This window comes from Oryctolagus cuniculus, chromosome 10 (genome assembly GCF_051225735.1).
Source record: "Oryctolagus cuniculus isolate XC-2025 breed Fujian yellow rabbit chromosome 10, ASM5122573v1, whole genome shotgun sequence".
Classification (NCBI taxonomy): Eukaryota; Metazoa; Chordata; class Mammalia; order Lagomorpha; family Leporidae; genus Oryctolagus; species Oryctolagus cuniculus.
In genome coordinates, this window is record NC_142876.1 from 50,992,212 (window position 1) to 51,017,010 (window position 24,799).

A 24,799-nucleotide genomic window follows, 5' to 3' on the forward strand; every position below is an offset into this window, starting at 1 on the left:
TTAGATGGAATCAACTCAGGTATGTTTTCCCTTCTTATTGTCTATAAATATAACCTTGCTCCTATGACTCCATCACATGTAAGAGTAATCATAAAGATGTATTCCTCACTGCTTCACATACAGTCATCTTATGGATAGGAGTCATCTGGTTTTCCTTTTGTGGCTGAAACATTAAGCTCAGTGGCTACTTATTTAATGATTATGGCTTAAGGAAGACACTTATCTATCAGCTCCCAATGTATTGGAAGGAAAATTCATGGGGTTTTAACCAACTGAGTCACAGCGCTATTTCATTATTGCTATAGCTAAAGCTATGACTCCATGGCCGGCGCCACGGCTCACTAGGCTAATCCTCTGCCTTGAGGCGCCGGCACACCAGGTTCTAGTCCCAGTCGGGGCACCGGATTCTGTCCTGGTTGCCCCTCTTCCGGGCCAGCTCTCTGCTGTGGCCAGGGAGTGCAGTGGAGGATGGCCCAAGTGCTTGGGCCCTGCACCCGCATGGGAGACCAGGAGAAGCACCTGGCTCCTGCTATCGGATCAATGCAGTACGCCTGCCGCGGCGGCCATTGGAGGGTGAACCAAGGGCAAAAGGAAGACCTTTCTCTCTGTCTCTCTCTTTCACTGTCCACTCTGCCTATCAAAAAAATAAAATTAAAAAAAAAAAAGCTATGACTCCAAATTAAGTCAAAATATTTGTACGGATGCTTTAAATGAAATTTACATATACAGATAATAGTGATTTTTTTGAAAAAAATGAACTTCTAAAAAGATGAACTTTTGAAAAAATAGCAGAAAAAGTTAAAATACATAACAACTTTGAGCCATTAGTCTGTATCTACAGTTCACAGCTAGACACCATGAGGTTTCAGGCACAGCACTGAGCACACAGTATAATTTAAGGAATTTTACTCCAGAGTTGTGTGAATATATCTCACAGCATTCCCTGAGAGCCTTGGTAACAGTTTTAGAAAACTGCTGATCAGGGTCGGCACTGTGGCACAGTGGGTTAACGCACTGGCCTAAAGCACCAGCATCCCATATGGGCGCTGGTTCAAGACCTGGCTGCTCCACTTCTGATCCAGCTCTCTGCTGTGGTCTGGGAAAGCAGTGGAAGATGGCACAAGTCCTTGGGCCTCTGCACCCATGTGGGAGACCCGGAGGAAGCTCTTGGCTCCTGGCTTCGGATCGGTGCAGCTCTGACTGTGAAGACCTCTTTCTTTCTCTGCTCTCTCTCTCTGTGTAATTCTGACTTTCAAATAAATAAATCTTTTTTTTTTTTTAAAGAGAAATAAAACTGCTTATCAGCAAGCACATTGTTGGGTACTACAGCAGTAATGAAATCCACGACATCACCTCTGTGAGCCACATTGACTTTGCCCTCGTGATCAAGGTTCCCTCTCGTACATCTCTTCTCCCAATTACCTATTCCATTCCAAGTTTGGCCAAGATTTGATTTTTTTTTAACTTTTATTTAATAAATATAAATTTGTGATGTACAGCTTTTGGATTACAGTGGGTTCCCCCCCATAACTTTCCTCCCACTCGCAACCACTCATCTCCTGCTCCCTCTCCCATCCCATTCACATCAAGATTCATTTTCAATTATCTTTATATACAGAAAATCAATTTAGTATATACTAAGTAAAGATTTCAACAGTTTGCACCCACACAGAACACAAAGTATAAAGTACTGTTTGAGTACTAGTTATACCGTTAATTCACATAGCACAACACGTTAAGAACAGAGATCCTACATGGGGAGTAAGTGCACAGTGACTCCTGTTGTTGATTTAACAATTGACACTCTTATTTATGGCGTCAGTAATCACCTGAGGCTCTTGTCATGAGCTGCCAAGGTTATGGAAGCCTCTTGAGTTCACCAACTCCGATCTTATTTAGACAAGGTCATAGTCAAAGTGGAAGTTCTCTCCTCCCTTCAGAGAAAGGTACCTCCAAGAATTAATTTTCTCAGCATCTTTTATATGCTTTACCAGGCACTGGGACATTGGCTTATTTGGATTCAAGCTTGAGGCTATAACTAAATTTTAGTATTACACCATATTCCTTAATACGGATTTTAAATGGTAATGAGATTAAGAATCCAACATACTTTAAAACCATTCAAAGACAAAACTCATTTAGAAACCAGCCACAATAACAGGATGGACTTCCCTATCATTATACATACACCCACACACAATCTTTCCATACAAAACTAACAATGCAGACAGGAGGACTGGAGAGATGCATAAAGGCTATCAATTATCAATGTTTCTGTTCTGAAAATGCAGTGAATTTAATATTTATCACTGGAAGAAAAACAGGCATTTTTGTTACAGTTGAAAGATTACTGAGAGAAGTATAACATATCAGCTAGAAAATGATTTAAACTGAGAGATAAGACATTGATGACTTACATATGTAGATTCTTTGAAAACAATTTACTTAATTCATGGAACTGTCCGAGCAAGCACATTGACAAATCAGTAAAATTACTTCAGTACCAACATTAGGGCAAGAATATGCTCAAATAATAAGTTTACCCAGTTTTTGTCACACAACTCTCTGTTTTGAAAGCCATGTTGGGGCTTTAGTTTATAGTCACAAGATCCAAGGAAGAAGAAGCAAAGAGAGAAAGGGAGGCAAGAATTAGCTTTAGCAGCAGAGTGCTTTAAATCAGCTCTTCTGTTACAAAGTAAACATAGCAATGTGTCAGTTTGCAAAGAAATAAAATGAAAAATTGCTTTCAAAGGCCTCAGAATGATCCCTGCTTTGAGGCATTGGAAAAAATTGATTTCAGTAATTGAAAGAAGGTTTCACTGTGCATGAACAATCAACTTCACCAAAGATTCTGCCCACATGACCCACTGACTTCCAGGATATCTGAATTAAGATTTTTCTACACCCACAAACAAGGCAGGTGGGTTAAAGTCTGCATTTCTTTTTCCAGATGCCTTTAAAAATAAGTCTGAAAGTTAGTTATTATAAATGCCAAATAAGGTCATCAGGAAATGATAGCAAGTTGTTTCCTTCAGATAGCCACGTTGCCAAATCTTAACAAAATGGAAGATTTGTCCCAGGTTGGGTGAATCTTTTTTTCATTTATAAACAAAACTCTGCCACAAACACATGTAAACACCTCCCCAAAGTACAGTTAGACACATAATTTTGCTTGAAGAAGTCCATCTTTCTATTCTAAATAATGGGATCTCCCTCTCTCTCTCGCTCTCGCTCTCACTCTTACTCTTGCTCTCTCTCCCTCCCTGCCCCCTTCCCCCTGCAAGAGTAGAATCTCAATTCAAAACCAAACAAAATTTTAAACATGATTTAACATTGCTAAAGAGAGGATGGGACTTTGGATGATTATCTTGTTTATAACCCAGCTTCCAAACAAAGCCACATTTAAAATACTCCCAGACAGTCAAAATACCCAAATAACTTGCAATAACCTTGAGAAAAATCTCTATATGCTACATCAGTTTTTTTATCCTGAGATCATCAAATATTTTGTTTCATTTTTTAAAATTTACTTGGTTATTTTGCAAAATAACAATATAGACTTTTATGATTACAGCATGATGTTTTGATATATGTATGACTAATACGGGCGTTACCTAGCATATGTATATTATTTTTATGGTGGAAATATGGAAAATCTATTCCCTCAGCATTTTTGAAATGTACACTACATTATTTACTTTAGTCACCTTGATGCACAAATACATTTCTTAACACTATTTCAATAACTGAAATTTTGTGCCTTTTGACCAACATCCCCTCTATCCTCTCAATCCCCAGTCTTTCTGTTAACCATCACTCGTTTCTATGAGTTCAACGTTTGTAGACTGCACATAAAAATGAGATCCTGTCTTTCTGTGCCTTGCTTGATTCATGTCCTCCAGGTATGCATCCATGTTATCATAAATTACAAGATTTCCTCTTTTTGTAAGGACAAATAGTATTCCATTGTGAATTTACTACATTTTCTGTGTCCACTCATTCATTGATAGACACTTGAGTTGATTCCATGTCTCAAAGCTATGTGAATGATACTAAAATGAACATGGTAGTGCAGTTATCTCTTTAACAAGCTGATGCCATTGCCTTTGGGTATATACACAGTAGTGGATTGTTGGAGCATATATAGGGTAGCTCTAGTTTTTTTTTTCTTTTTTTTTTCTTTCTTTTTTTTTTTTTTTTTTCTTGATAGGCAGAGTGGACAGTGAGAGAGAGACACAGAGAGAAAGGTCTTCCTTTGCCGTTGGTTCACCTCCCAACGGCCGCCGCGGCCAGCGCGCTGTGGCCAGCGCACCGCGCTAATCCAATGGCAGGAGCCAGGTGCTTATCCTGGTCTCCCATGCGGGTGCAGGGCCCAAGGACTTGGGCCATCCTCCACTGCACTCCCTGGCCACAGCAGAGAGCTGGCCTGGAAGAGGGGCAACCGGGACAGAATCCGGCGCCCCGACCGGGACTAGAACCCGGTATGCCAGCGCCGCAAGGTGGAGGATTAGCCTAGTGAGCCGCGGCGCCGGCCAGCTCTAGTTTTAATTGTCTGAAGCGCCTCCATACAGTTTCCCACTAATTTAAATTCCCTCAAACAGTATACAAGGGTTCCCTTTCTCCACATTCTCACCAAGAATTATCTTTCATCATTTTAATAATAGCAATTCTAATAGATGTGAAGTAATATAATCTTGCATTTCCCTGATGATTAGCAATGTTGATCATTTTTTCCTATAGTTGTTGGCTTTTTGTCTGTCTTCTTTCAGAAAATATCTATTCAGATCCTTTGCCCATTCTTTCATTGGATCCTTTGTTGTTTTGTTTTTTTGGATTTTATTTTATTTTTTGCTATTGTGTTGTTTTAACTCCTTATATATGTTGGCTAATAAGCCCTTATCAGATAGATTAATTGCAAATGTTCTTCCCTTCTGTAGGGATAATCACTTTGTTGTTTATTTCAGAGGCTATGAAGAAGCTTTTTAAGTTTGATGCAATCCTATTTGTCCATTTTTGCGTTTGTTACCTGTGTTCTTCAGATCATATCCAAAACTTTTTAAATATTTAATTATTTATTTGAAATGCAGAGTTACAGAGAGAGAACACACACATACACACACACAGAGAGAGAGGAGAGAGAGGGAGAGAGATGGGGAGAGAGAGAGAGAGAGAGAGAGAGAGAAAGAATGAGAGACTCTTTCATTTGCTGGTTCACTCCCCAGATGGCTGCAACAGTCAGGGCTGAGCCAGGCTGAAGCCAGGAGCTGGGAACTTCCTCCAGGTCTCCCAGGTGGGTGCAGGGCCCAATCACTTTGGTTGTCATCTGCTGCTTTCCCAGGCACATTAACAAGGAGCTGGGTGAGAAGTGGAGCACCCGGGACACAAACCAGTGCCCTTATGGGAAGCTGTTGTTGCAGGCAGCAGCTTTACCCATTATGCCCCAATGCCAGCCCTGATCATATCCAAAACTTATTGCCCAAACCAATGTCATGAAAATTTTTGTCATATTTTCATCTCATAGTTTCACTGTGTCAAGTCTTACATTTTTAAATCCATTTTTGAATTGGTTTTTTGTATGATCTCAGGGTCCAATTTCATTCTTCTGTATGTGGATACCCACCTTTTTCCAACACCATTTATTGAAGAAACTCTCCTTTCCCTATTATGTGTATTTGACATAAAAAACCAATTGGTTGTAAATGTGTATATTTATTTCTGGGCTCTCAATTCAGTTCCACTGATCTGTACATCTATTTTTATGCCTGTAAAATGCTGTTTTGATTACTATAGATTTGTGGTATATTTTGAAGTCAGATAGTATGATGTCTCCAGCTTTGTTCTTCTTGCTACAGATTTGCTTTGGCTAATTCTCTTACTATCAGGAAATGATAAATATATGCAGATGATGGTACTTGCAATGCATACTTTCTTCAACTTTTTATCCTGTTCCCTGAAAATTACATGTCTCCTTTCTCTTTCTCTCCTCTCTCCTCTCTCTTTCCCTCCCTCCCTCTCTTTCTCTCCCCCTGTTCGCTGATTCTTGGGTAATCGAGTCCACTCCTAACATTTGCACAGTAGGGTTCTTCCCTTTTCTTCCCACTCAATTCTCCACTCTGCACCACAGCAGCCTTGCATGCATGTGCATGTGTGTGGACACCTTAGTCCAAGGTCCATACACACACACCTGCTAGCAACTGTTCATTGGTCATTACCAGGACCTAAGGTTTCAGATATTAGTAATGTAGTCCAGATGAAGAGGGTTCAAAATAAAGAGGCAAGCCCAAGCCCTGAGAGCACAGACCCCAGAGTCCCACTTATAGGGAGTGTGATCTCAAGGGTATCTCCAAGGACGAAGTGAGGCACCAGAAGAGGAGCAGAGCTTTCTAAAGTAATAACCCAAGGCAGGAGCCTCCATTTTCTGGATCTAGGAGCAATGCTGCTGCTGCTGTCATCCTCTGAAGAACTGCATGATGGGTATCATGGGCATTATCCAGATCAATAGCAGAGCCCAAACCTTCACATAAGAAGTGCAAAACTGTGACTCCAAAATAACTAATCCTGTGATGCCCTGACAAATATACCTTGATCTGGCTAGCCTGAGAGGCTAATCATCTTTAACCACCTTCAAATGAGGTACACACTCATCTTCATCTTCATCTTGATGTAAGGCGTTTCCTCCTGAACCCTCTCACCCTCTTCCCCTTGCCCCATCATGGAGGCAGCACAGGGGCTACTGATTCTCTGCCAGATTGGCTATGGTGGTGCATGGAATGGAGCTTCTGAAAGTTACATGTTGAATTTAATATGCATTATAAACATGTAACTAGCATATCAAACCCAAGATACTGCTGCATAGATTGATACTGAATAAAAATATGAGTTAAATATATGTGTGTGAATGCACACACACACACACACATACACACACGGGAACTACCCAAAAACCTTATGGTAAATAAATAATGAAAAAACTATGCATAGGTTTCAAACAATTTTTGCATCAAAATAAGCATACCCTTGAAATCTATTTTCCACAAAGTCTGTGTGTGTGTGCGTGTGTGTGTGTGTGTAAAACAATAGTAAAGAACTGATGAAAATGGCAATGGTGGCTCAGAAATTACATTTGAGAATGCTGTGCATAGGAGCGCTCATTAGGAAAAGCTGTGCTTTCCTCATGCTAAGTCTTCCACTTCTGTACAAACCTAGGCCCTATAAAATCAGTTTTCTCTCTCTCACAGCGGCATTAGGAAGGTTAAATAGAGAAATACATGGGAAAGCAATGGTGTGGCTCTCTGCAACCTGGCTCCTCGCTGTGATCTCAGTCTTCACATTTTCCAGGTTCCAGCTTCCTCAGCTATGTCTTTCTTTCCAGCAATTGCCATTCTGTCCCATCCACTGCTATTGGCTCATTCTCTTCCTCTTCCTCTGTCAGATTCCAGTATCTTAGAGATAAAGTCCTCTACCTCGTTCTTGTCAGTGTAGACTGCCATTGCAAACTATCACAGGCTAGGTTGTCCACTTCTGTACACACCTATCACCCTATAAAATCAGTTTTCTCATCCATCTATCTCACAGAAGTGTTAGGAATGTCAAATTAAGAAATACATAGAAAAGCTATAATTTATTTATTTAGTTATTTCTCACCACTCTGTGGGGCTACAACCCAAGATCGAGCTGACAGCAGGGGTGGTTTCTGGTGAGGCTTCTCCTCTTGGTCGGCAGACAGCTGCCCTCTCACTATGCCCTCTCACATGGGCTTTCCTCTGAACAAGTACAAAGAGAGAGAGAGAGAGAGAGAGAGAGAGAGAGGAGAAGTGGGAGAATCTCAATGTCTCCTCTTCTTTCATAGACACTAACCTTTTCAGATTGGGTCCCACATTTATGGGGGACCCAATAGTTATAGTTAACCTTAACTATCTCTTTAAAGGTCATATCGCTAAAGACAGTCCTATTGAAGATTAGGGCTTCAACATATGAATTGAGGAGGTGAAGTACAAAATTTAGTCCATAATACCCTAATCTTATTTTCTTCATTACTGCGCCAGCCAAAACCATTGAAGTGTTAGATGCACACTAATGATTTTCAAGTGGAAGCGTATCATTCATAACACTTTTTACAATTATGGAACTTAAGCCCCACTCTAGATCCCCTAAACCAGAAAACTTTGAAGATGGCACCCAGTTAGCTGGAGTTTCTATGTCTGTGCAGGTAAAGCTGATGTGCACCCCTGGTGGAGAACCACGGATCTGTAATCCCGCCTTCACCCATGCTCTCCATTTCTTTACCATCACTTTTCCACCCCCATCTCTGATCTTTATCCTTATTATTCAGCTGCAACAGTTCTTTCAAAAAACCACCAAATGACTTCATGATTGCAAAATTGTATGGCATTTCTTAATCTTTCTTCCCTTTAATATGTCCACAACAGTTGGACCCCAGGGTATCCTTATTTCATGAAATCTTCCCTTTTGCTTTCTCCATGGCACTGCAGCTACAGTAATTGCACTCCAACTCGTTTGTCTGAGTGTTCTTCACTGGCTCTTATTTCCCCATTCCCTAGGGCACTGTCCTTGGTACTATCTGTTCCAGTAACTATGAACACTGTTTCTGTGAAAATGACTCTAAAATCTTTAAAGCATTCCTGTGAAATGCATATCATTCCTCATGAACCACTTGCAGATACACACCTCCTCAGGAATGTCCCATTATTTCCTCCCATCCAGCATATTCATGTATTAAGAGACAGCCATGTGCCAGCCAGTGTACTAGATTCTGGGGATACAAAAGCTGGGCATCGTCTCACCCTCCCAGAGCCTGTAGTTAAATTGAAAAGTGTAAACCAGCAACAACGGTACAGCACTAAAAACAAACAACAACAGCAGTGTATCATGCCATGGGGCTCTCAGTGTAATAAGGGACCCAGCCCATCCAGATTTGAGAGGCAAAAGTTTCCTGGGAGGAGTAGTATCTGACTTGAGTCCTAAATACGAGTAGAAGTCAGTAAAGAAAGAAAGTAAAAGAAGTATAAGCTTACAGTGATCATGTGTCAATCCTAGATGAACTAGCACCCATCCCCTCTTTTTATCAGCACAGAAATCTACCTTGAAAAAGCCTCTTGGGTACAGACATGGGGGTACTTTCCAGAAACAAAAGCATGCAAGTCTCATCCTCCAGCATGGAAGAGCCAGGGGTAGGGGGACACATGACTTGGGCATGTCCAACTAAATGATCTTTCCCAGGACCTTGAATTGTGAGCAAAGCAATAAAATGGGACATATATTTTTTTTCACACAAGAAGAATTTGAGAGGAAGGAGTCAGGGAGGTAGGACCACAAACCAGAAGGATGATGTAATAAAGGGAAGTGTTTCAAGAAGAGAGCACATTAGGGTTAAGATCTCTGGCTTTGGGGTCATGGAAACTTGACTTTGAGACTGCACTTCTTCTGAGCTGTATGACCTTGGGCAGTTTCCTTGGTTTCCTACATTATGAGCTGTAATAACAATCAGAGTCCCATTGTTGGGTTACCATGGGGATAAATAAGCTATCTCATGTAAAGCCCTCAGCACAGCAAACATTGGCACAGATTATAAGGGACAAAGTGGACAGTGGGATCAGGTGTTGCAGAGGGTAAAGAAAGGTAAGGACTGGGGTGTGGCCCCTGAGTCACACAACAGGAGCCTACAAAGAGCGATTTACTGGAAGAGTTGGGGAAAGGCACAAGATTGTAATGGGTGAGAAATGACAAAACATGAGACAGCAGAGATAATAAATGAAGGTGATCCTTCAGGGTATTTGGCTGTAAAGAGGGAACCAGATTTAGTGATCTCTGTGAGTAACATGGAGCTAAAGATTTTTCTTCAACATGGAAGCTACTTAATGCTGAAAAACAAATAGAAACAACACAAGTGGACTTCAGAAGGTTAATAGAAAGTGGAATTAAAAGATTTTTATTTTGGGGGCTGGTGTTGTGGTGTGGTGGGCTAAGCCTCCACTTGCAGTGCTGGCATCCATATCAGTGCTGGTTCGAGTCCTGGCTGCTCCTCTTCTAATCCAGCTCTCAGCTAATGGCCTAGGAAAGCAGTGAAAGATGGCCCAAGTGCTTGGGCCCTTGCACCCACGTGGGAGTTCCTGGCTCCTGGCTTCGGATCCACCCAGCTCTGGCCATTGCAGCCATTTGAAGAGTTAACCAGGAAAAAGAAGACCTTTCTCTCTTCTCTCTCTCTCTCTCTCTCTGTCTGTCTGTAACTGTACCTTTTTTTGGTGCAAAAAAATTGAAATTCATGTATAGTTTTGCCATAACATGCATTTTCTATGAACTTTGCGAAAATCCCTTTTATGAAGTAGAGAATTAAGATACATACAAGGGGGATAATCAGCTCAATGGATCTCAAAGTGTGGTCTGCACATCCCTGGAAGTCCCTGAGACCTTTTTGGGGCAGGCTAAGGGATCAGATCTATTTCCCTAATCATTATAAGCTGGAACTTACCCTTTTCCGTTGTACAAATTACGAATCATCAGTGCAAACACAATGCTGGATAAAATTCCTCTGCATGAATCATGGCAGGGGCACCAAAGTGTCACAGTAGTCATTGTTCCCTTCACCATTACACACTGTAAAGTCCATGCCGGTTTCACTTAGCAAAGTCCTTGATGAAACAAAAGAAAGTATTGATTTTATTAAATCATGGCGCATTCATTCACGTCTTTTTAATACTCTGTGTGGCAAAACAAGAAATAACATAAAGCACTTCTGCTGTGTACCAAGAGCTGCGGCTTTGTTCACATCACACTGTGCACCAAACTTGCCCCCTTTTACGTGGAACACCATTGTTACTGTAAAGACCGTTGACAAACTACGCCTGTTCACAATGAATGTGTGGAGACATCTTCTTGGAAGTGAACAAAATGAACCTGTCACCCCAGAAACACAAACAGCATTTGTTTTCAATCATAACATTTGAGCTTTTCAGCAAAAATTATAATTTTGGAAAATTGTATCTGCCTTCATGATTTTGGCAGCTCTCAATACTTAAATGCTTTCCTTCTGTGATTAGTGAGAATATTAATGAGTATGATATTTTGAAGTTATAAAATGTTTCAATATTCAGAAGATCTGTAAAACTCAGTGAATGCATATTTTCCAACTGACTATTCATATGTTAAGAATAATGCCAATGGGCCTGCATTGTGGTATAGAGGTAAAGCAGCTGCCTGTGATGCCAGCATTCCATTTGGGCACCAGTTCATGTCCCAGCTGTTCCATTTCCAATCCATCTCCCTGTTAATGCCTGGGGAAAACAGTGGAAGATGGCCCAAATGTCTGGGCTCCTGCCACCCGTGTGGGAGATCCAGATGAAGATTCTGGCTCCAGGCTTCAGCCTGGACCAGTGATGGCCATTGCAGACATCTAGGGCATGAACTAGCAGATGGAAGATCTCTCCCTTCTCTCTCTTTCTCTCTCTCTCTCTATCTCTCTCTGATTCAAATAAATGAATAAGTATTTTTTAAAAAAATCATGTCAAAGTAAAAGATTAGTTCAAAGTGCAAAATAGATGAATGAGTAGTAAAGAAGAAATGAAACATTGCTACTATACCTTCAGATTCCACATTGCTGCTAGCCTTTAAGAAACTACCATTTGTTGAGTTTTGATGTTGTATCAAGGAAAAATGTCTAAAATTATCTAAACAGATTGTCAAAGTAGTTCTTCCTTTTCCAGCTACATATGGGTATGAGACAGGATTTTCTTCCCACACCTCAGAAAATACCCATTTCACAGCAGATTGTGTGCAGAAGCAGATACAAGAATTCAGTTGTCTTCTGTTAATCAAAACTGAAAGAAATTTGCAAAACTGTAAAAAAAAAAAAAAGGCCCTCTGCCTACTCCCACTCATTGTTTTTGTTTTGGAAGATATATTTCCTTTTTAAGATTTATTTATTTATTTATTTGAAAGGCAGAGCTACACAGAGAAAAGGAGACACACACATACACACACACAGAGAGAGAGAGAGAGAGAGAGAGAGATCTTGTATCTGCTGGTTCACTCTTCAAATGGCCACAATGGCTGCAACTGGGGTAGGCCAAAGCTATAAGCCAGGGCTTCATCTGAGTCTCCCATGTGGGTACCAGGGACCCAATCACTTCAGTCATCTTCCTCTACTTTCCTGGGTGCGTTGGCAGGGAGCTGGATCAGAAGTGGAGCAGCGGGGACCTGAACTGGCACCATATAGGATGCCAGCTTCAGAGATGGTGGCTTAACCTACTGTGCCACAATGTCAGACTCTATATTTCTTCTTCAAGAAAGTGCAATTTCAGGCCAGTGCCATGGCTCACTTGGCTAATCCTCTGCCTGCGGCACCAGCATCCCATATGGGCACCGGTTCTAGTCCCAGTTGCTCTTCTTCCAGTCCAGCTCTCTGCTGTGGCCCAGGAAAGCAGTGGAAGATGGCCCAAGTCCTTGGGCCTCTGCACCCGCAGGGGAGACCAGGAAGAAGCTCCTGGCTCCTGGCTTCAGATTGGCACAGCTCCGGCTGTTGTGGCCAATTGGGAGTGAACCAACAGAAGGAAGACCTTTCTCTCTCTCTCTCTCTCTCTCTCTAACTCTACCTATCAAATAAATTTTAAAAAGTGCAATTTAGTTATCATGTACTGGATTTATTATTGCTGTTTTGAGTGAATTTATTTTTTAAAGTTCTTCATTTCAGCTCCTCGCTTGGTATCAACGCATTCAGTTAATCTAAACAATAAGCTCATTGGAGTGTCCAGTAACTTTCAAATGTCAAGGACTCCTGGGATCAGAAGTGTGAGGATCTGAAGATGACTGGATTGGAAGATGGCATTAGAGTCAGGGAGTGGGGACCCAGAACCCAGATAGAGGAATTCATCTGGACAAAGGGATCTTTCTCTTCTGTGGGAGATAGGAGGAGAGGATTCCGGAAGAAGACAAGACAGTTCTAGCTTTGGTGGCAAGAATGTGAAGGGTTTCCATTTGAAGGATTGTTTCTATTGTGATGTAAAAGTTGTGATCTTCAGTGTGAAGTGAGGGGAAAGTGCTAGGGATGTCAGGACTTCCCGTGATCCAGAGTAGCTCTGGCCAGAGCCATGCAGAGGCAAGACTGAGCAGCATCAGGAACCCCACGATGGAGAGAGTACAGCAGTCCCTCTTACCCAGAGAGGATCCATCCTAAGAACCTCCAAAGAGTGCCTGAAGCCACAGAGAGTACTGAATCCTATATATACTATGTTTTTCCTGTAATATGTACCATGATAAAGTTCAATTCATAAATCAGGAACAGTAAGAGATTAGCAATATTGATTAACAATAGAATAATAAAGTAACATGATAGAAGTTTCATTCATTCTCTCTCTCTCTCTCTCTCTCTCTCTCAATATTTTCTTGTTCCATACTCACTCTTCTGGTAATGATGTGAAGTGAAGTGATGCAATGCCAACATGAAAAGATGAAGTGAGGTGAATGAGGTAGGCATTTTGTTGCAGTGTTAGGCTACTATGTAAAAGTTACTTGAACAAGTACTGCAATTCCTAGACAGTTATCTGATAACCAAGACAGACACTCAATGATTGAAAATAAGCTTGTCCTCAAACAATACACGGGACAAATGGATGATTCATGTTCCAGATGGGACATAGCAGGATAGCGCAGGATTCGTCACACTACTCAAAACAAAGTACAATTTAAAACTTGTGAATTGTTTATTTCTGGAATTTTCCACTTAATATTTTCAGAACATGGTGGACCACAGGTAAGTGAGACCATGGAAAGCAAAACCATGAATATGGGGAGTCTACTGTATTGCTGAACCAGGAATAAACTTATGCTCAGTACCCTATCAATGCAGCTTAGCAAGAACATTGAAAAACATCATGGGGCTGGCACTGTGGTGTAGCGGGTTACGCTGCCGCCTGCAGTGCTGGCATCCCATATGGGCGCCAGTTCTAGTCACGGCTCCTCCACTTCCAATCCAGCTCTCTTCTGTGGCCTGGGAAAGCAGTAGAATATGGCCCCAAGTCCTTGGGCCCCTGCACCTGCATGGGAGACACAGAAGAAGCTCCTGGCTCCTGGCTCCGAATCGGCACAGCTCCGGCCATGGCGGCCAACTGGGGAGTGAACCAGCAGATGGAAGACCTCTCTTTCTCTCTCTGCCTCTCCTTTCTCTGTGTAACTCTGACTTTCAAATAAATAAATAAATATTTTTAAAAAGAAAGAAAGAAAAATATATCATTCAAAAAATACTTATTATTTATTTGTTTCAGTCACAAAGAAATAGGCTATCTCCAACATATGTCTGTCCACTACCAACTTTTTAATAATTTTAATGTCTTAACCATATATAACACAGACTAAGCATTTAAACTAATTTGTTTCTGGATACTCTAAAATATCCTAAGCTGCTTTACTAGTTACTTAGTGCATTCTTTATATTCTGATTTTATGAATATGCAGTCTTTAAATCCTGCTTCAGCTGTTGAATTAGAAATCTAACTATAAGATTGAACACATGACAATGTCATCATCAGAGTTTAGCTTCACAGAGCAGACCATAATTTTACTGGGGAAAATGGTTAAATAATTTTGTTTTCATTTTCTCTTTTAAAGGATATAATAAGGACTGTTGACTCAATGTCCATATTACACAGTGAGGGAATGTTGCTGCAAAAAAAAAAAAAAAAAAAAAATTGAAGTTCGGCTTCCTCTCTGATGTGAACAAATTCCAGCAGTTAAAGCTAAATCGTCAGAACCCAAACTCCAGGACTGGTTCACATCCTCTGCCTTGTAACTTTGCCAAATAACTAAGCATTAGAACTTCAGCCTTGCTAGTCATGGAAGTACTTGTTCTCCTTTCACCAAAACTAAAGGTCCCAAGGATGACACGGCACTTGGAAGTGTCTGAGGAGCTGTAGCCCCAAGCTGAATTGCAGCAGGGCCTGCTGCTCTCGGCTGCAGCCCTGGTTTGAGACATTTCTGAGATCCGATTCAACTTCTGTCTGCCCTTTTAACGTTGCGCAAACCACACACCACTTGAAGCAGCACTATTTCTAATCAAAACATTGTGCACAAATGAAAAGGGTCACGTGATCTCTGTGAGCTCTGCAGTGTAATATGTTATTAAAGGGTGCAATGTTGGTATTATGAACACACTATAGAGTTCTTTCATTTATTCCACATAACAATCCCTCATTTGAAAAATAGAACTATTGAGGGCCAGTGCTGTGGCAGGGAAGGCGGTTAAGCCTTTGCCTGTCATGCTGGAATCCCATATTGTTGCCGGTTCAAGTTCCAGCTGCTCCACTTCTAATCTAGCTCCCTACAAATGTGTCTGGGAAAGCAGCAGAAGATGGCACAAGTACTTGGGCTCCTGCACCAGTTTGGGAGACCTGGGAGAATCTTCTGGCTCCTGGCTTCTGCCTGGCCCAACCATGGCTGTTGTAGCCATTTGGGGAGTGAACCAGAGGATGGAAGTTTTTTTTCTCTCTCTCTCTCCTTCTCTGTATTTCTGACTAATACAAATAAATAAAATCTTTTAAAAACTATAACTATTAGCAATAATGATAAAAATTTTGCTCCTGAAAGTTTATAAATTTATTTTCTTAAACCCCATTTGGTGTAAACAAAGACTTACGAAGCAAAATTTATTACAACAAAAACATAAAATATATACTGCATATCTGTAAAACTGTTTAGATCTTGCTATGATATTCTGTTATATCAAATACCCTCAGCTATCATTCAAATCTTAGTTCATTATGTCAGTACAATATAGACTCACTAAGCTATTTTTAAAGAATTTCTTCCATTAAAAGGGGAAACAACACACATTTTTAAAATTATGGTTGAATCAGTTAACAGTATAAGTTTAAGATTCATTGTTTATTAAAAAGGCCTTACCAGGGCCAGCGCCGTGGCTCACTTGGCTAATCCTCCGCCTGAAGCGCTAGCATCCCATATAGGCCCTGGGTTCTAGTCCTGGTTGGGGCGCCGGTTCTGTCCTGGTTGCTCCTCTTCCAGTCCAGCTCTCTGCTGTGGCCTGGTAGGGCAGTGGAGGATGGCCCAAGTGCTTGTGGGCCCTGTACCTGCATGGGAGACCAGGAGGAAGCACCTGGCTCCTGGCTTCGGATTGGCGTAGCTCCAGCCATAGCGGCCATTTGGGGAGTGAACCAACGGCAGGAAGACCTTTCTCTCTCTCTCTCTCTGTCTAACTTTATCTGTCAAATAAAAAAAAAAAAAAATGCCTTACCAAAGGATGTTGCAATTAGCCAGTTTTCCTACAAAGTAGTCTATTATCAAAAGAATATCAAAATGAAAATTTTCCTCTATGAGTCTCTTAGATAAATGGGATAATATGTGCAAAGGTACATTTAAACCCTGAAAGAATCAATGTGCTTAAAAAGGCAGCAACATCTCTCTATTTACTTATCTATCTCTGCAACTTTGTCTTTCAAATACATAAATCTTTAAAAAAAAAAATAAAGCAGTAGTAAGAGTTGCACAGTAGACAGAAAACATGCAAGTACCAAAGTGTGATTCACCTCTGACCTTGCAAGTCACTTCAATACTCCATTAACTCAGATCTAAACCAGAAAAAATAATACTCCGCTTATGTCATAAACATATCGAGAAACATGTGAAACTACCTTGTAAACTCCTTATTCTTTCATTTGTTCATTCAACCAACCCAAATGTATTGACTCATCTTCTTTTTCCAGGATTTCATTAACAACTAACTGAAAAATCTCTGCCCTAAGGAATGAGTTAGAGATAGAGAAATAAACCATTAATTATGGAAGTTAGCAATCATAAGCAATGCAATCCTATTTGGAAACTCTATGTACAATTCCTTATGTTGTCAATTACTGATCATAAAAGCTTTTGACTCTCATTTCTCCTTACTGGGGCAACCTATATCTTTTGGGGAAAAATATAAAGGGATTTATATTTACATGTTTAGAAATTGGAAAGGTGTGAAGTGATTTTCAATGGATGCTGTGGAGGAACAAGAAAAAATAGTATCTAGATACAATCAGAGAAACAAGGACTGTTTTACAGAGAATGTGAAATTTACATTAAACTTTAAAGGACAAGGTATGTGTTATCTAGGCAGATAATAGGAGAAAAAGTGTCCCAGGTGCCCCAGAACCTCTGCTGGCAAGGTCCCTGCCATGCATGGAATTGTGTCACCTCAAATGCATGTTAGTAACAGGACATTAGGATGCACAGACACCAGGCAAGAAGGCATCATCTACAAGCAAGAAGAGAGGTATCAGGACAAACCAAACTCACCAGTACCTTCATCTTGGACTTCCAGCTTCTAGAACTATTAGAAAATGAATTTCTAGTAACCAGCGCCGTGGCTCACTAGGCTAATCCTCCACCTTGCGGCGCCGGCACACTGGGTTCTAGTCCCGGTTGGGGCGCCGGATTCTGTCCCAGTTGCCCCTCTTCCAGGCCAGCTCTCTGCTGTGGCCAGGGAGTGCAGTGGAGGATGGCCCAAGTCCTTGGGCCCTGCACCCGCATGGGAGACCAGGATAAGCACCTGGCTCCTGCCATTGGATCAGCGCGGTGCGCCAGCTGCCGCAGCAGCCATTGGAGGGTGAACCAATGGCAAAGGAAGACCTTTCTCTCTGTCTCTCTCTCTCACTGTCCACTCTGCCTGTCAAAAAAAAAAAAAAAAGAAAGAAAGAAAGAAAGAAAGAAAGAAAGAAAGAAAGAAAGAAAGAAAATGAATTTCTATTGTCAAAGTCATGCAGCCTGCGGTATTTTGTTTTAGCAGCATGAGCTGTCTAGTATAGTCCTGTGTGACTGGAAAAAAAGTGGATTTTAGGCATGAGGGGACACTAACCTGCAGAGAGACCCTGCTGTCAATCACAGTGGCTTATCAGGGTGAGTAGTATGAATTCCACTGGGAAAACAAGCAGAGCATTTGAAGGATCTGTGGTAAGTCACCAGATGGGCTTTAGGTGAGGGCACTGGAAAGCTTACTCCTGAGCACCGGTGGTTTGAAGGGGTCTGCAGCTGGGGAGAGAGACTCTGTGCAAGGCTTATAATCCAGGAGTCCATCATTGAGGTTCTACGTAGGTGGAAATTAGGCAAGCAAAAAAAAAAAAAAAATAGGAGATGGATGCAAGAGCTGATTACAAAGCTGGAGGGATAGATTTGCATAATTGATTGGGATTGCAGAATTGCAAGAAGTCAGAGATGACTTCCCAGTTTCTGGCATGGGCAGCTAGGTGAATGGAGACGGCATTTGATTTGGAGGGGAAAAATAGGAAATTTCATTGTGAATATATACATTTTAGAGGCCGTGTTTATAGACAAAAGGGAGAGCAATGGAGACAGTGTTTGATGGAGGGCCTCTGTTTTCACAGTGAAGAATGAAGCATGTGCTGTGTGTTGAACCAGGTGAAGGGAAAACAGGTTGAAGAATGATGGATAAGAAGGCAAGGACTCTTCTCTGTCAGGGTTGGACTCTGGCACTACCCTACACTAACAGTGTGACTTCAGACGGAGCCCATCATTTCTCTGTGTGTCAATCTCCTTTCCTGTAAATGGGGACAGTGTGCTATTTCCATCAAAGTGCTGTAAGGATTCAATGAAGTCATGCCAAAGATATGGCTGCCATTGTTTTTGCCTGCCACTCTCAGAGTGTGACCTTGAGAGGAAGATCACTCCTGATGAATCTCCCACTCTGGAAGCCATCTCTCCCTGACCCAGTGTTCAGGGCTCCCTCCTGGGGTTGCGCATCTTGAGGCAAGGATGCCAGAGGAGGGAGAATGCGCAGCAGCTGGGGTGCAGGTGCTGTCTGCAACTTCCAGAGCTGCCTGGAGTATGGCTGCTTGCAAACTGGCTCTGCAGCCTCCCCTCAGTTCTTCGATCTTCAGTATCCTTTCAGTAACAGATCCTTTCCTTAGGGAAGTGAGAGTCATTTTCTGTCCCCACTAGAGTCTCGACTGGAGGGTGGGGTTGCAAGATTACTGTGACACTGTCAGGATTGCTGGGTGACACTGAGAAGCAAGTTTACTTCACAAACAATAAAGTAGTGAACCTATTGATCTTCCATGGTGCCATTTTTCCCAGCAATTCTCAGTGACTTGAATGGAAACGTAAGGGCCAGTCAAATGTTATTTATTATCATCCATAGAATTTATTTTTAAAAAAATAGATTTATTTATTTATTTGAAAGGCAGAGTTACAGAGAGGCAGAGGCAGAGAGAGAGAAAGAAAGAGAGAAAAGTCTTCCATCCGCTGGTTCACTCCCCAGATGGCCGCAACGTCCAGAGCTGCACCGATCTGAAGCCAGGAGCCAGGAGCTTCTTCCGAGTCGCCCACATAGGTGCAAGGGCTCAAGGACTTGGGCCATCTTCTACTGCTTTTCCAGGCCATAGCAGAGAGCTAGATTGGAAGTGGAGCAGCCAGGACTCAAACCAGCACCCATATAAGATGCCAGCATTGCAGGAAGTGGCCTTAGTTGCTATGCCACAGTGCCAGCTCTCATATAGTTTATAACCAATGAGGAGGTAACATATAATTTATTTATAATTCATAAACAAAATTTGCAAGATTTTTTGCATTTTTACTCATTAATTTTAATTGAGAGGCAGAGAGAGATAGAAAGACAGCCAGAGAAAGGCAGGCAGACAGAGACTGAAAGAGAGTTCCCATTTACTGGCTCATTCCTCAAACGCCTGCAAAAGTCAGGAGTGGGAACTCAATCCAGGTCTTCCACATGCATGGCAGGACCATCACCATTGCCTCCCAAGGTTTGCATTATGAGGAAGCTGGAATCAGGAGTACTGATTCCAAGATTCAAACCCAAGCACTCCAATATGAGATGGGGACATCCCAACTAACTTAACCACTATGCCAAACTCCTGTCCCTACAAGACATTTTTTACTTAACCATAAAGTAGTTTTTAAAATATTACTTCTGCCTTAAACCTTGAAATGTGACCTTGGAATTATCTATATCCATTTGAAGTATATAAGATTTTATCACTAACATTACTATTAACATTACTAGCTCCTTATTTTGTCAAAGCACTATACAGACATCACCAAATTATTGTTTCTAGGTCCTCAACAAAGGTATATAAATGGGAGAATGAGATTAAGAATATCTAGTTTTCTTAAGGTTTGGCATGGGTTTCTTAACTTACAATCAAATGCCCCTTTATCACAAGCATTAGCATCATTATTACTTATATTTACTAATTCTGTTTGCAAAGCACATCTGCTAATATTACCTTACTTTAGCCACATTCACTTGTTTATTTATTCCACAATGCTTATTGGTCTTTACAATGTATCTTAGATCTATACTAGGAGTTGGGGATATAGCAATTAATAAAACTAATTCATTAGTAAGATTACTAAGAGTCTTCCCTGCTTTCATTATTATTACAGACTAGTGAAGGAGTTAGACAAGTAAGCAAGTGATTCTAGCACACTGGGAACAATTCTGTGATGAGATCTTGGAATCAAAATAATTGTAGAATTACTTCATTTCACAGATGAAGAAAACAGGGCTCAGAGGGAGCAAGTGGTCTGCAGCCAACAATAGGTAAATGATGGAACAACACTCTTACCCTTCTCTTTCCACTGTAAGATGGTGTCATCTCCAGAATCATTATTGTCACATCATCGTCATCATCATAATCATCATCACTGTAATAAATATAATAGGATGATATATGTATACCTCAGTTTACATATAAAAAGACAGATTAAACAACTATCAACAACCAGTGAATGACACACATATTACCCAGTCATAACTGTATAGTATCTTCTACATTTAAAGTTTATTATGGGTTTTTTAAGTGACAAGAGCCAAGCAAGCTTGCAATAGACAGGATTCACAGAAGATAAACATTGAGAAATGTTTAAAGAAAAATCAGAGGGACCAAAGCTGTGCAGTAGTAAGTTAAGCATCTGCCTGAGGCACTGGCATTCCATTTGGGAGCCAATTCAAGTCCCAGCTGCTCCACTGCCAATCCAGCTCTCTGCTGATGGCCTGGGAAAGTAGTAGAAGATGACCCAAGTGTTTGGGCCCCTGCACCTATGTAGAAGACCCAGAAGAAACTCTTTGGTTTTGGATCAGCCCAGCTATGGCCATTGCGACCATTTGGGGAGTGAACCAGTGGATGGAAGACCTCTCTCTCTGTCTCTCCCTCTCTCTGTTTGTAACTCTACCTCTCAAATAAATAAAATAAATATTTAAAAAAAGAATTGGTGACTCATGTTACACAGAAAAGAGAAAGTGATTGAAGATAAAAGGATCACTTTTGTTGTCTCCAAGGCAAGAAGTGACAAGCAGTGGCTGCACTATGGTCCCTATAGCAGAGAGACAGCCAAAGTGAAGCAGGAAATAAGGACATTTAGGTAAGGTGAAACCAATAATGATGAGACTTGACACTCAAAAGCCCTGTGAGTTTCTTCAGATATGCCTTTCTGATTGTATGCATATAAAAAGAGGAAATATGGAGTTCATGAGAATATGAGAGTACTTCAAAAAAGTTCATGGAAAATAGAATTAGAAGATAAGGTTATTTTAGTGCAAAAGCTTTTGGAAATACGTGTGCATATGAGGAGACTTCTAAAAGCTCATGGGAAAATGTGCATCACAAAAAATCTATGCATAGATTTCAAATTTTTTGCATGAAAATAAACATTTAACTCCATTTTAAAAGATTTATTTAATTTATTTGAAAGGCAAGGAGACAGAGAGGGAGAGACAGAGAAAGAGATTGTCCATCCACTGCTTCACTCTTCAAATAAGCACAATGGCCCAGGTTTATGCCAAGCCAAAGCCAGGAGCCAGGAACTCCATTGGAGTCTCCTATGTGGGTGGTAAGGGCCCAAGGTCTTGAGCCATCGTCTGTTGCTTTCCCAGGCACATTAGCAGACAGCTGGATCTGAAGCAGAGCTGTTGGAACTCAAACTGATGCTCTGATATGTGATGCTGCCATCATAGGCCACAACACTGGCCCCCTTAATTCCATTTTTCCATGAACATTTCAAAGTACCTTTGTATAATAATTTAGGAAAAAAGTAAAAAGTTTGTCTGAATTATAAGAAGGATGATCTGAGCACATTCTTGAATGATTGTTTTCAGTCATTTTTTTGTAATTACTGATTATAGCGACTTATGCTCCTTAGAACATGTTCTGTTTCCTGCATTATTATTTTTTTTTTTTTGACAGGCAGAGTGGACAGTGAGAGAGACAGAGAGAAAGGTCTTCCTTTTTTCCGTTGGTTCACCCCCCAATGGCCGCTGTGGCTGGAGCGCTGTGGCCGGCACACCGCGCTGATCTGAAGGCAGGAGCCAGGTGCTTCTCCTGGTCTCCCATGGTGGTGCGGGGCCCAAGTACTTGGGCCATCCTCCACTGCACTCCAGGGCCACAGCAGAGAGCTGGACTGGAAGAGGAGCAACCGGGACAGAATCCTGCACCCCAACCAGGACTAGAACCCCCTGGGTGCCGGCGCCGCAGGCAGAGGATTAGCCTATTGAGCCGCGGCGCCGGCCTCCTGCATTATTCTAAGAGCATTTTTTTTAGCTGCTTACATTTTGGCTTACTTCTGTTGTACCCCCTTGTGCACAGAAAATTGAACTCCTTTTTCCATTCTTGATGTTGGGAACGTTTTGTTTTCAGTTAAAAACTGAACAGTCTGAGCCTCTCTGTAGTGGTTAGAAAAGGTGATAGTGATCATCAAAATGTTGGTGTAGCTCTTAAAATGTTCACATTTAAGTTCAATTTTGTAATAATTGCGGCTACAGACTAGACTTAAATTATTGCCATTTCACACATTTTGGTGTACCCCATTAGATCGCAAAGTTCGTTTCCTCCAACAGATGTGATTTTCTGCTGTGGTTGTCTGAGCTGCCTTTAAAAATGCCCAGCCAAATTCTGAACTGTCATATTAGCTGGGTAAGAGATAAGGGGTAGGAAGAGTATCCAGTTATCCACCACATTTCTGGGTTTTTGTACAAGCCTCAGATGAAATACAGTCACTCAATAAAGTCCTTCAGTTTCTCTTTCCTCCCCTCCCTTTCTCTCTCCCTATTTGCCTAGAGAGGGGAACCCTAAACCATTTGGAATCCCGCCAGCAGCACCGAAAGAATCTGTTGACTATTTTCCCAGGGAATTCCTGCCTTAAATGTCAGAAGAGTACAACTCGCCAGCCAACTCCAAGTCCACCTGGATATGAGTCAAGGAAAATGTGCCTGTTCTACCAATTGGGAAAAAACCTGCATCCATGCAACGTGAGAGCGGGCAAGACATTTATTTGTGAAAAATTCAAGGTCCATTGGAAAAACAGATGCTCTCAAATTCACCCCACTAGGGAACAGGAGATTAAATCAAACATTTTGTTTCCTTCCTGTTGTTTGATCATTGTTTTTATGTCACTGTTTGGTGGTGGATAGTTCAAGAAGCCATCCTGAATGGTCACCATAACGTAATGCCTTGTTCACAGTGGAGCGAAGCTTCCTGAAGCCGTTGTGGTGGTGGCTGTGGTTGCTGCCCCTGCTGGGGTTGTGTTGAGTTGTGCTGTTTGTCTGTTTTTTGTGAACATAGTGATAGATAAGTGCTCTGGGGGAAATTCATGATGCTGAGATTCATAAAGAGCAGAGTAACACTTACGAGTTGGGATTGAATCTGCCTGTATCAGCCTGGAGACACTTTGTGTTGTTGGCATTCTGAGTGCTTTTGTTTTGGTTGGCAATCTCTGAACACATGAAGAAAGATGAAAAGTTCTGGGGGCAAGAGTGGGAGAGAGGAGTCCACAAACCCCACAGCTACACATGAGCGCCAAGAGAAAGCAATATGACATCATAGGTTAAAAATCCAGAAGTGCTCTTTATGGAAATAAATAAATTTATTTATTTTGAAAAAATCATGAAGTGGATCCAATGTTGTGGCATGACAGGTTAAGCTACTGCTTTTGATACCAGCATCCAATATCATAGTGCTGTTTCAAGTCCCAGCAGCTCCACTTCTGATCCAACTCCCTTCTAATGCTCCTAGGAAAGCAGAGCTATGGCCTAAGTACACAGGGGAGATCCACATGGAGTTCTGGGTTCCTGGCTTCAGTCTGGCCAGGACGAGCAGTTATGGCCATTTGAGGGAATGAACCAGGGGACAGATCTTTTTCTCTCTCTCTGTCTCTGTCACTCTGCCTTTCAAATAAATAATTCTTTTTAAAAAGTGGCACTGAGGAAAGAACAGGTCTTCAAAGAAGGAGGTACCTTTCTCTGAAGGGAGGAGAGAACCTCCACTTTGACTATGACCTTGGCTAAACAAGATAAGAGTCAGAGAACTCAAGGGGCTTCCATAGCCTTGGAAACTCATGACTGGTGCATAGGGAGATTACTGATGCCATAAACAGGAGTGTCAATTTGTAAAGTCAACAACAGGAGTCACGGTGCACTTACTCCTCATGTAGGATCTCTGTCCTTAATGTGCTGTACATTGAGGCTTAATGCTATAACGAGTACTCAAACAGTATATTTCACTTTGTGTTTCTATGGGGGTGCAAACGGTTGAAATCTTTACTTAATGTATACTAAACTGATCTTCTGTAAAAAAAAAGAAAAAGAAAAAAAAGAAATTATCAATTCCCAACTTGACTCTCACTGGGATTAAACATGACAATAGGTCTGATCTGATTTCATCATCATTAAAAAAAATCATCTATTATTTTTCACTTTATGTTTCTGTGTGGGAGCAAACTGTTGAAATCCTTACTTAATGTATACTAAGCTGATCTTCTGTATATTAAG

At 41.4% G+C, this 24,799-nt stretch overlaps 1 protein-coding gene across 1 annotated transcript in view; it reads left to right on the plus strand.

Moving 5' to 3' along the window:
* The window catches only part of CHST9 (carbohydrate sulfotransferase 9), a 369,777-nt gene extending 345,955 nt beyond the window's left edge, over nt 1-23,822 (plus strand). Inside the window, exons 6-7 of the mRNA XM_089305224.1 lie at nt 20,529-20,578; nt 23,091-23,822. Coding sequence (XP_089161350.1) covers nt 20,529-20,578; nt 23,091-23,175 — 135 coding nt within the window. The 3' untranslated portion in view covers nt 23,176-23,822. The remainder of the gene's footprint in view (nt 1-20,528; nt 20,579-23,090) is intronic.
* Nucleotides 23,823-24,799: the final 977 nt, after the last annotated feature.